The 12,782-nt window shown below is 44.3% G+C and overlaps 1 protein-coding gene across 2 annotated transcripts in view; it reads left to right on the top strand.

Annotated features, from left to right (window-relative positions):
* The first annotated feature begins 694 nt into the window (after positions 1-694).
* The window catches only part of LOC134504245 (UDP-N-acetylglucosamine transferase subunit ALG13 homolog), an 80,247-nt gene continuing 68,159 nt past the window's right edge, over positions 695-12,782 (top strand). The window contains exons 1-4 of one of the 2 annotated variants that reach the window (XM_063313361.1): positions 695-792; positions 4,471-4,633; positions 6,194-6,332; positions 9,712-9,869. In XM_063313361.1, coding sequence (XP_063169431.1) covers positions 712-792; positions 4,471-4,633; positions 6,194-6,332; positions 9,712-9,820 — 492 coding nt within the window. In that variant the 5' untranslated portion in view covers positions 695-711 and the 3' untranslated portion in view covers positions 9,821-9,869. Of the gene's footprint in view, positions 793-4,470; positions 4,634-6,193; positions 6,333-9,711; positions 10,368-12,782 lie in introns of those variants that run through there. The other variant, XM_063313360.1, reaches the window with a different exon arrangement.

Raw genomic sequence — 12,782 nt, forward strand, 5'->3', positions numbered from 1 at the left:
GGGATATAAAAGCAACTGAACTCTTGACTGCATACAATCCAGTGCAAGCCTCTGGTTGCACAGAACAAATGCGGGTGGGGAGGCTTTTTGAACCTTTGCTGCAGTCCGAAAGAATAATCTGCAAAGGGAGTGGGGGGCCGTTGCAAACTGAATTTGCTTCAGCTGGAACTCCAGCCTGAAACATGAGCATTAAAAGGCACTGGAGAATTGCTGAAAAGCATTTGCAGAAAACTTTTGCAGGGCTTAGAATATATTTCTTTTTCTCTTGCCCACCCAATAATGTAGAGATGAAATTGCACTGGAATTTGGAGGGGCCTTTTTCACGTTGCAAAACTTTCTTCGCCCCCTCCCTTTGGACTACATTCTCCATACGCCCCACCCAGTATAGCCGCTGGTCGGAAGTTATGGGAACTGCTGTAGCGCCACATATTTAAAGGCCGCCACGTTGTTTGCCCTCTCATTACATTCCATGCCCGTCTAAATTAAAGCTGGCATTAAATCTAAGCGGCATTTTTATTTTGGAACCCGAAAGTGCTTCCTCCTCGTAATGAAATGTACTCCTCTACCTTCCTAGCTCTATGGCGTACCACTGCAGGCATTTCAGGTCTTAGGGCGACCCCCTTCGGTGAGCTTTCCTTCCGGAAGTGCAGCAGCTCTCGGGGTCGTGCCAGCCGCCACCCTCTCTATGATCGCCCCGCCTCTTCGTCGGCCATGAAGTCCGCTTTCGTTACCGTCGGCACCACCAGCTTCGACGAGCTCATCACCGCCGTGACGGCTCCCGAAGCGACCCAGGCGAGTCTCCCGGCGCCGCCCTGCCCCTTCCCCGCCGCCTTCTTTTAACCCTCGAGCCCCGCCTCAGAGCAAGCGGCCGGCGCCAAAGGGCGGAAGAAGCGAGGCTGCGCTTCTGCGCGTCACTTCCTGTGCCTCTTCTAGGCACCGGCCGGCCGTGTCTCTGTGGCCGCCCCGCATTCCGAGCCGGCGTCTTCGGCTGCCTCCGAAAAGTTTCCTCGCGTGGGGAAATCTGGGCGGGGCGGAAAGGCGCGCCGTTTTGACTGGCTCGCTCGGCAGGAAGCCTGCCGAATTTGCCAAATAAAACAAAGTTCAGGGGTCCAGATCGCGAGGGGTCCCGCTCGAAAGTGAGCCCCGCTGAGCCCCGGTGCATGCGTGCACGCTCGACAGTGAGCCCCGGTGCATGCGTGCACGCTCGACAGTGAGCCCCGGTGCATGCGTGCATGCAGTGAGCCGCTGTGTGTGCACGCTCAAAAGCGAGGCCCCTTCCGAGCGCGGTCAAGCACTGCATCTGAAGGGCTGCAAAATTACGGCTTAGGACCGGCGTCCCTTAAACCTGGTATGGGTCCCAGTAAGCACACCAAGCGAGAAATAGGATGACCCTTTTATCTGAGCGCTCAAGCAACAAGGGGGCCTCTCCTCTGAAAAGGAGAGCCCTTTGTGTTAGCGGGCAGCATCTTTTATTCCATTGTCTGTAAGATACAGTTACAAGCATAAAGTGACTGCTGGGCAATTTCTGTCACAGGGTGCATAGGCATGCATACGTTTGTGTTATCCATGTTAACTATACACTACATCTACACCCATCACCGTTTAGGGATTCCTTTCCTCCTCTAGGTGTAAAATTCCACTTTGGGCCCTCCTTTGGGAGGGAAATTATCTCATAGTGGGAGGGAAATTTAACATTACAATCACCTGCCGGACAAGATAGCCCTCATGTGCACGTGCTTGCATTCTTGTATTATCTTCTACTGGTTTCTGCTGGTTCTGGTTTGTACTTCCTTCCCTTGTCTTCCATTTGTGCCATCCCCCAGCTTATACCTATCATGTACTTGCCAGCCTCCCTCATATTCCAACTTATTCTTAGGCATCCTTATCCCCCAGGAGAGCCTTGGAGCTCTTGAGACAAGGAAGCTGTTATTTCCCTTGATATTTACAGCTTACACAGCTGAACACGTACATTCCTTATAAGAAGGATGCAGGTAAAATTCTGTCTCCACACATCAATGCTCTGTTAACTGCCCTGCTAGTGTCAGCCAGCGTGACACTGCTCACGGTTGGAAATCAGATTCCTCCCCCTCCCAATGTTTGATGTATGGCTCAGATGGCATCAGTGGGAAAATTAACATGCAAAATAAGGTGATTAAAGGATAGGCAGCAAAGGAGAAAACCGCCCCATGACCCGATTTACAAATGCAGACCACACAATCTGAGAGCCAGTTTGGTCTAGTGGTTAAGGTGCTGGGCTAGAAACCAGGAGGCTGTGAGTTCTAGTCCCGCCTTGGGCATGAAAGCTGGCTGGGTGACCTTGGGCCGGTCCCTCCCTCTCAGCCCAAGAGCCAATCAGGCATGGTAGGAGAGTTCTAGTCCCGCCTTAGGCACAAAGCCAGCTGGGTGACCTTGGGCCAGTCACTCTGTCTCAGCCCAACTCCGTGCAATGTGGACTAGCCTCCTCGTGGTGCACCCCGGGCAACGTGACTTGTCACGGCTAAATAGTCTACACATCTGGCTGCTGGACCTCACAAGGATTTCCCAGCAAGAAAAGCAGGATGAACACTGAACTGCTATGCCATACCATTTAAAAAAAAACAAACCCACACAATCTGCTTGAGCCAAGTTTATCTGAGCAGCGCAGGGGAGACCACAAGGCTCTGCCCACTGAAGGAAGGTACAAACCACCTTTACGTAGTCATATAATAAATGGTGACCAGTAGTCATGTCAAATGCCAATCATGGGTTAGATTTTCTGCTTATAGAGAGACAAGTGGAATAATAAAGTGGAGGTCAGCACTAGTCAGTTTTCGTGGCTGGTGACTTCCTAGTTCCCATGCTGGCTGAGGAATTCTGGGAGTTGAAGTCCACACATCTTAAAGTTGCTCAGGTTGAGAAACACTGAACTACAGTATCAAGTAATTAGGAGGTTAGGATTGCAAATGCCCTTCCTGTCCTTATTTACTCTCTTCTGAAAATTCTACAGCTTCTTAAAATGATTCAGTCTACAATTTACATTTCAGATTGGCAGCTAAAAGGTGATGCCTTGCCTCTGATTTAAGGGCAGCCTGCTGAGTTGATTGACAGCAAGGAAAGCAGGTGACCACCTGCATTCCACTTTAGATCAGATGGTGGAGCAGGCATCACTTTTAGGTCTGACAAGAACTAGAGGGTTAGCACCATAGCGTTCCCCATGTTTTTGTCTATAATTCCCATTATTTTATTTATTTATTTGTTTATTTTATATGGCTGCCCAACTCATACCCAGTGACTCTGGGTGGCTTACAAAATTAAAATCCGACACTCACACATATACATATACATATACATATACACCCATCGACCCCACCTGCCCCCCACGACAGCTACAAATACAATCAAATCAGTCACTTGATTGGCTCTGTCTCAACCCGGGGTCCCCAGGCCCGCTGACAGAACCACGTCTTCAGGGCCTTTGGGAAATGTATTAAAGTGGGTGTCAATCTAATCTCTGAGGGAATGATGTTCCACAGGGAGGGAGCCACCACAGAAAAGGCCCTTTTTCGTGGTCCCACTAGATGAACTTCTCTCATAGAAGGAACCTGTAACATACCTGCCTCCCTGATTTGGTGGGCCAGGTAGATATAACTGGGGAAAGGCGGTCCTTCAAATATGGTGGGCTGTTGGCCATGCTGGTAGGGGCTGGTGGAAATTAATAGTCTAACACCTTTGGAAGAAACCACACTCCCTTAAGAGAGGCAGTTTGGAGTAGCGGTTAAGGCACCAGGCTAGAAACTGGGAGACCGGGAGTTCTAGTCTTGCCTTAGGCACAAAGCCAGCTGGGTGACCTTGGGCCAAGTCCCCCTCTCTCAGCCCCAGGAAGGAGAGAATGACAAACCACTTCTGAAAAACCTTGCCAAGAAAACTGCAGGGACTCATCCAGGCAGTCACTAGGAGTCAATGTTGGCAGATTGCTGGGAAAGCCTTTGGCCCAGGAGAGATCGGAAAAGTCACACACACCAGGCATATCTATAAAAACAATTTATTTACAGAAAGCAAAACAAAAGCAAAACATATTTAAAGGATGTGGCTCTCATTGAGAGCTACCTGGCTTGCTACATGCCCGCACAGAAGAAAAGAGGAACTGAAACAAGTCCGGGCAGGTTCCTCCCCCCAGGTGCAATAATTAACATTCGAAAAGGGGGCAGTTGAATTCAACCTCTGCACCCGCCAGAATGATTAGAGACAATAGCACCTTAATCTGTTAGCAGGAAAACCATTAACAGTCAACACTGACTTGAAGGCACCAAACAATAACAAACACTGCCTTATAACAATTCTTCTCTCACAGTAGGACACAGAAACACAGTCGTAAATCGTAAGTCTTGCACGCTTTCTCACCTTGGAGAGAGAAATAAATTCATCTTTGCGGTTTCTAATGAGTTTTTATTTTTAACCTCAGTGAGAATATATGTCCCTTTCTGACTGCAGGCTTTACAGGACCTTGGCTATAACAAACTCGTCCTTCAGGTCGGCCGGGGCAAGGAGTGTCCAGACTCATTTAGCACAGCCACATTTACCCTGGAAGTGTTCAGGTTCAAGAACTCGCTTTCTGAAGATGTGGAGAGAGCAGAACTTGTCATAAGCCACGCAGGTAAAGCATCTCAGATTTGCATCCAGTCTTGTCTGGCAACACGGCCCCATCGAAAAGAACGAGAAAAATGTAGGAGGGTCGTTCGTCTTTATATGTGGAATCGTGGATCGTTAGGAGTCCTTTATTTATGTAGATTGCTCACCCCTTGGAAACAAACATGGAGGTGGGGTTTAAAACAGAAATGTCTTATGTTCAAGGGAGATACAGCTATGGAGATTTTATTGTATTTACCGTCAGTGAGCAGCTATAAACAGTGAGGGATGTGTTCTAAACGTGAAATGTCATTTCCCCTTATATGTAAAAGAAAGCCCAAACAAAATCCAAAAACGTTAGAAGAGAGTTCACCTCTCCTCTAGCATTAGCCAAGCAAGGTATAGTTTGAGAGATGGATTTGTACATGTTTTTCATGCAAAACCAACTGCTGGTCTATATAGGTGGAAGCATAGCTCTGCTGTGTTACATTTGTGCATGTTTATTTACTAGATTTATTTATTTATTTTATCCATTCAATCATGTCCGATTCTCGGAGACTGCCTGGACCAGTCCCTGTGGTTTTCTTGGCAAGGTTTTTCAGAAGTGGTTTGCCACGGCCTCCTTCCCAGGGCTGAGAGAGAGCAACTGGCCCAAGGTCACCCAGCTGGCTTTGTGCCTAAGAAGGGACTAGGACTCCTGGTCTCCGGGTTTCTAGCCTGATGCCTTAACCACTACACCAAACTGGCTTTACTCTATTTATACCCTGCCTTTTTTTTTTATAACTCAAGATGGGTCCCTCCTCTTCCTCACTACAATTCCTGTGAGGTGGGTTTGGCTGAGAGAAAGCAAGTGGCCCAAAGTCACCCAGCCAGCTTTCATGCCTAAGGGAAGATGAGAACTCATGGCCTCCCAGTTTCTAGTGCAGCTTCTTAACCACTACCAAACTAGCTGTCACTGTTGATGATCAATAAGATTTTTCTTCAATTTGCCTTTAAGACGAACATCAAAAATGGAGCATCTGCTTATTCATCACAGAATCCTATCCATGTGTACTTAGAAGCCAGAGGTCAGACAGTGTGCAAGAGAGCAACTTTAATGTATTAATTTCCCTTAAAAGAATGCAACCATTTTAGAATCCTGATCCTACCCTTGACTATTAACTGGCATGTTCCAAAACGTGGCTGGGACTAAAACAAAGAAATGAGCAGGACCAGAATAAAACCAAAACACAATTTGACTTTATTTAATACTGTAAGTAGGGCCATCCCTTGAATATTGAATAATTTCACCTTCTGCCCCATTAAACACAAGTTTGAATGCAAAAGTATTCCTTTATTGATTCATTTGTTTTATTGAATGAATGAATGATCACACCCCAGGCTTATGGGGATGGATGGGGTGCTCGCCTCGTACCCCTCTGACTTATATTCTGCACTTCATCTTCAATTCATGAAAGAATGCAAGTTTGGCCATGAGCAAAGGAGGCCTTCATATTAAATCCAAAGAGAACTGGTTCCAACAAACCCATTTTTGCTGCTATCTCAAGTAGAATGATCTGGTTCCTACCCTTCTGGTTCTTTGCTACAGGAGCAGGCAGCTGTTTGGAAGTTTTGGAAGCTGGGAAACCTCTCCTGGTTGTGATTAACGACAAACTCATGGACAACCATCAGTTGGAATTGGCGAGGCAGCTGCACAAAGATGGTCATCTCTTTTACTGCACTAGCAGGTATGGATTTTTGTAGCCTCCTTGGTTGCCATGCAGATGTTCTTTGCTCTAAAGTCAATAAATGGAGGAGCACAGCAGTTAGTTGCTTTATGGGGTCTTCAATCTCCCCTTTGTCCAGGATGGCGTTTTAGCTAACTTAAGATCTGAAAAAAGAGAAGATAGCTCTTTTTTGTGCTGTTGCCCTGGGGTAATTCCTTATTTCTTAGTGAAGCATTGCACAAAAAACTGCACTCCTTCTACTCAGTTGATTACCTTGCTATTGGGAAGACATGGTGAGATGGTGGAAAAATGCAGCCAACTGTAACAACCCCTTGTGTGCAAAACCGAAATTGCCCCAGAAGCAAGCAAACAAGCAAGGAACAATCTCAGTTTGGGAGTGGAAGTCTCTGCAGGATCTGCTGCGTTCATCAAAATGGCAAAAGCAGTGTTGCGATGGTGTGATGCAAATTCTGCCCCTTTTGTATATCAATGCGACATCATGACTCACAAATTAAAGAGGCAAACTTTACAACTTGGTGGTCCAATCCTGCTTTTGTTATTTCCTTGTTTGTCATCCCTGTTTGGTCAGGAAGCATATATCTTTGCGCCATATCTATCATGCACAGTTTTTCCAGCTTTCTGGGAATAGTTTTGAACGAGAGACCTTCTGAAGCTTCTCCTAAACCACTAATGTGGTAAGTTTCTTTGTCCTGAACCTCACCATTATGAAGAACCAGAGCAGTACATGAACTCTTAATCCTAACTCCAACCAGGATATAAATATTGCTTATTCAATGACAGCTTGTCAGGATGTGTATTTCCTGACCAAACTAGTAAAGTGATACTTGTTGACATTTTCTCATTCATTTTGTTCAGATTGGGGCGAGAAAGGCTTTTCAATTTTGTCTAGATCTGTCATCAAGCATTTTGAGCTGTAAGTGCTCAATCTGGGTTTGACGGCTTCTTGTTGTCCTTTGCCTATCAGCTGGGAGCTGTCCATGGTACTCACGGATGCTGTTCCCTGGACTAGCCTTTCTCAACCTTTTGACCCTGGAGGAACCCTTGAAATATTTTTCAGGCCTTGCGGAACCCCTGCACATTCACAGAATATAGGCCAGAAATTACAAAATTATGATATTCATTTCATGCGTAGGCCTATATAGATGCATTAGCAGTGTTCTTAAATAAAAATAAAGAATGAAACTTATCTCCTTAAAGTAAAGTTGCCTGAATTTGAAATAATTTTTAAAATAAATCATAATCTCCTAGGGAACCCCTAGTGACCTCTCTTGGAACCCTAGGGTGCCATGGAACCCTGGCCGAGAAACCCTTCCCTGGACTTTCTTCAATGTCTGCCCTCTTGTGGGTACATCTCCCTGCTCATTTGGAATGGATGTTTTCTGCCTGCTGATCATCTCACAGATGATTTTATGATAATCTTTTCTTCTGGTTTATGAACTGCTAGAACAAAATGGTTGCAGGTCCCAAAATAGTCAGGATGACTTCAACCTAACAGCCAATTTGTTTTGAAGTGGTGCCAAGTCCTATGTGCCATGGTGTGAGGGCTGAAGCTGGCAAAGCTGAAAGTAAAAAGTCTGGAACTATATTAGATCATTATCTAATGGAGAAAGTAGCCTCTACATCCCAATCTGAAAAATGAGCAAGAAGTCTGTTATTATGTGATGGTGGGAGAAACAGAGGTTTGGTTTAAACCCTGGGGCTGTTACATATAGATTGTTTGGTTCGTGGTTTCTGCAGTAACTGAGAAATGATCAGAGCTTCACTGTATCTGCAATAAAAATAACTCATCCTTGCAATGAGTCTTCTAGCTAGCTCCTGAGTGAGGGCTTGAATTTTAGAGAGGTGTATGCCATGCTCTGGATGAAGTTCTGCCACAGATTGATTGATTGATTGATTGATTTATCAAGTTTGTCACCGCCCATCTCCTCCCAATATCAATGCTGATATTGTTAACAAAAATGCAGGAGTGGTCCTGATCCAGGATGTCAGAATTAACAGATTAATCTAATGGGAACTGAGCAGTGTAATAGCAGGGTGATGATAGTATATCAACAGCCTTATGAATAGAACCTTAAACAAACCGAGATCGTTGAACAAAAAACTTGGGAAGGAGAATGGGTGGAAATGCTGCCATCATGGCGGAGCGAATAAGCCTTTGAGAAGCAGTGCAATTACAAAAAATAAGGAAGAGTTAGAACTGGTTTAAAGTTTACAACCTCTTGTGCATTTCTCAGACATGATTTGGTACATCCAGAAGGGAAAGCAAAAATGATGGGCCACTGATGTCTGGAACTGGGTTTGTATAACATACTAAGCTACAATGAGGCTGGATCGTTTGTGGTTCAGGGTTCTGTGGCAGCCCAGCCATGGTCTTAGTGTGTTATGTGAACGAGGCTGTCACATTAGGCCAACATGTGATTTTTTTCATTTAAACATAAGACGGTTATGTGAACATCATGATTGTGTTTTGTTAAACCAGGTTTAGTGTAAAATGAGTAGAGGGCATTAGACACTTGAGTGATTTATTTTTGACTATAACTGGTAACGTGTTGGCTGTATTTTGTGCATTATTTTCAAAATCATGTGGATTTTACAAATAACTCGTTCACTCCACCATGATGGCAGCACTTCCACCCATTCTCCTTCCCAAGGTCTTCTTTCAACTATCTTGGTTTGTTTAAGGTTCTACCCATATGACTGTTGATATACTACCATCACCCCGCTACTACACTGCTCAGTTCCCATTGGAGTAATCTGTTAAGTCTGAGATCTTGGATCAGCACCACTCCCGCAATTTTGTTAACATGCGTTGTTTTGAAATAATTCTAAAATGCATAAGGGACAGTCTTACTCTACCAGTCTCTGTTTACAAATGGAAAATTCTGATGAACCAGATATTTGCACGTGGAGACATGGTATAAAGCATGATTTCTGCTGATTAGGCATGGACCAAGGATTCTCAGGCCAGACAGACTTGTTACGTAAACATGGAGCAAGTGCCTCAGGCTTTCAGGGCTGTGAAAAGGAGGCCAAAAGTCCAATGGATTGAAAAAAACAGGAAGAAAAGGCTTTGAACACTGGGGTGGATAGGTACAATACAAGAAGAGGTTGATTCCTGTGTTCTTTGTATACATGACTTCTTTCTTCTGCAATTAATCAGTGTATCTTTTCACACTCACTCTCTGAAGTTTCTGTTATTGAATGTGGGGCTGAGTTCCTGGGGACCTGAGATTCCTTTCCATAGCTGGTGTGAAGTCTCACAGGTTTCAGTGAATGCATAGTCCAAGATTATAGGAAAAACAGGATGCAGCTGTGCGAAAACAAGTATTTCATGGTCATTTTGATAGGATATGATGATGATTTTTTCCCCTTTTTATAGGACCCTTGTGGATATGCTCAAATCAATGGACTTGTCTACCCTGAAGCCTTTTCTTCCTGGACAACCAGAAAAATTTGCTGCGTTCTTGGACAAAGCGATTGGCATTTAAATACGTGGGTTAAAAGAGAGAGCTGCTATAAATGAAAATGGTATAACGTCTATGCAAGCTTACAACAGCATTTGTCACCTCCAGTGAAATTAAGTTAAACATTAAAGCGTTAATTGAACAGAGTCAGTTCTGATTAAGAGATGTACTTTCTATAACCCAAACCCTTTTAGCTTAGCCTAATGTGTTGTGTGAAACCAGCTGGTGTATTATGCAGCACCTTGTAAACCTCAAACGGAGATGAGAATAAAATCTTGCCAGTCATATAAGGCACTTGGCTTGGTTCACAAAGTGCCAAAACCAAACTACGTTACGATATTCTATGTTGTGTAAACTCAGTTTCATTCAATAAACCATCATTAAGCAGAATAATTTCCCACAGTATGTGAACCAAACTTATGATCTGTGAACTAGGCAATCATGGGTCATTCAGTAAACCATAACGATCAATTTAAGTAACATTCCCTTTTTAAATGTGTCAAATTACTCTGAAAAATGGCCAACAGTTTTCCATGCTATTTAAATGACTAAATCCTGTTATCATTATGCATGTTGTTGTTTATTCGTTTAGTTGCTTCCGACTCTTCGTGAATCCATGGACCAGCTCACGCCAGAGCTTCCTGTCGGTCAACACCCTCAGCTCCCCCAGGGACGAGTCCGTCAGCTCTAGAATGTCATCCATCCACCTTGCCCTTGGTCGGCCCCTCTTCCTTTTGCCCTCCACTCTCCCTAGCATCAGCATCTTCTCCAGGGTGTCCTGTCTTCTCATTATGTGGCCACAGTATTTCAGTTTTGCCTTTAATATCATTCCCTCAAGTGAGCAGTCTGGCTTTATTTCCTGGAGGATCGACTGGTTTGATCTTCTTGCAGTCCAAGGCACTCTCAGAATTTTCCTCCAACACCACAGTTCAAAAGCATCTATCTTCCTTCTCTCAGCCTTCCTTATGGTCCAGCTCTCACAGCCATATGTTACTACGGGGAACACCATTGCTTTAACTATGCGGACCTTTGTTGTCAGTGTGATGTCTCTGCTCTTAACTATTTTATCAAGATTTGTCATTGCTCTTCTCCCAAGGATTAAGCGTCTTTTGATTTCCTGACCGCAGTCAGCATCTGCAGTAATCTTCGCACCTAGAAATACGAAGTCTTTCACTGCTTCTACATTTTCTCCCTCTATCAATCAAGTTATCAATCAAGCTGGTTGCCATAATCTTGGTTTTTTTGAGGTTTAGCTGCAAGCCAGCTTTTGCACTTTCTTCTTTCACCTTCATCATAAGGCTCCTCAGTTCCTCTTTGCTTTCAGCCATCAAAGTGGTATCATCTGCATATCTGAGATTGTTAATGTTTCTTCCAGCGATTTTAACTCCAGCCTTGGATTCCTCAAGCCCAGCATGTCACATGATGTGTTCTGCATACAAGTTGAATAGGTAGGGTGAGAGTATACAGCCCTGCCGTACTCCTTTCCCAATCTTAAACCAGTCCGTTGTTCCGTGGTCTGTTCTTACTGTTGCTACTTGGTTGTTATACAGATTCTTCAGGAGGCAGACAAGATGACTTGGTATCCCCATACCACTAAGAACTTGCCACAATTTGTTATGGTCCACGCAGTCAAAGGCTTTAGAATAGTCAATAAAACAGAAATAGATGTTTTTCCGAAACTCCCTGGCTTTTTCCATTATCCAGCAGATATTGGCAATTTGGTCCCTAGTTCCTCTGCCTTTTCTAAACCCAGCTTGTACATCTGGCAATTCTCGCTCCATGAATTGCTGAAGTCTACCTTGCAGGATCTTGAGCATTACCTTACTGGCATGTGAAATGAGTGCCACTGTTCGATAGTTTGAACGTTCTTTAGTGTTTCCCTTTTTTAGTATGGGGATATAAGTTGATTTTTTCCAGTCTGATGGCCATTCTTGTGTGTTCCAAATTTGCTGGCATATAGCATGCATTACCTTGACAGCATCATCTTGCAAGATTTTGAACAGTTCAGCTGGGATGCCGTCGTCTCCTGCTGCCTTCTTATTAGCAATGCTTCTTAAGGCCCACTCAACCTCACTCTTCAGGATGTCTGGCTCTAGCTCACTGACCACACTGTCAAAGCTATCCCCGATATTGTTATCCTTCCTATACAGGTCTTCTGTATATTCTTGCCACCTTTTCTTGATCTCTTCTTCTGTTAGGTCCTTGCCATCTTTGTTTTTGATCATGCCCATTTTTGCCTGGAATTTACCTCCAATGTTTCTAATTTTCTGGAAGAGGTCTCTTGTCCTTCCTATTCTATTGTCTTCCTCCACTTCCGTGCATTGCTTGTTTAAAAATAATTCCTTATCTCTTCTGGCTAACCTCTGGAATTTTGCATTTAATTGGGCATATCTCCCCCTATCACTGTTGCCTTTTGCTTTCCTTCTTTCTTGGGCTACTTCTAGAGTCTCAGCAGACAGCCATTTTGCCTTCTTGGTTTTCTCTTTCTTTGGGATGTATTTTGTTGCCACCTCCTGAACAATGTTGCGAACTTCTGTCCATAGTTCTTCCGGAACCCTATCTACTAAGTCCAGTCCCTTAAATCTATTCTTCACCTCCACTGCATATTCCTTAGGAATATTAGTGAGCTCAATTAGGGATTAGGTCTTCCCTAATCTCTTTAGTCTGATCCTAAATTGTGCAATAAGAAGTTCATGATCTGAACTACAGTCAGCTCCAGGTCTTGTTTTTACCGATTGTATAGATGTCCATCACCTTTGGCTGCAGAGGATGTAGTCAATCTGATTTCGGTGTTGTCCATCTGGTGAAGTCCATGTATAAAGCTGTCTCTTGGGTTGTTGGAAGAGAGTGTTTGTTATGCAGAGTGAGTTGTCTTGGCAAAATTCTATCAGCCTATGTCCTGCTTCGTTTTGTTCTCCTAGGCCATGCTTACCTGTAATTCCAGGTGTCATTTGACTGCCCACCTTAGCATTCCAGTCTCCTGTGA

The sequence above is a fragment of the Candoia aspera genome, chromosome 12 (genome assembly GCF_035149785.1).
Source record: "Candoia aspera isolate rCanAsp1 chromosome 12, rCanAsp1.hap2, whole genome shotgun sequence".
Lineage (NCBI taxonomy): Eukaryota > Metazoa > Chordata > Lepidosauria > Squamata > Boidae > Candoia > Candoia aspera.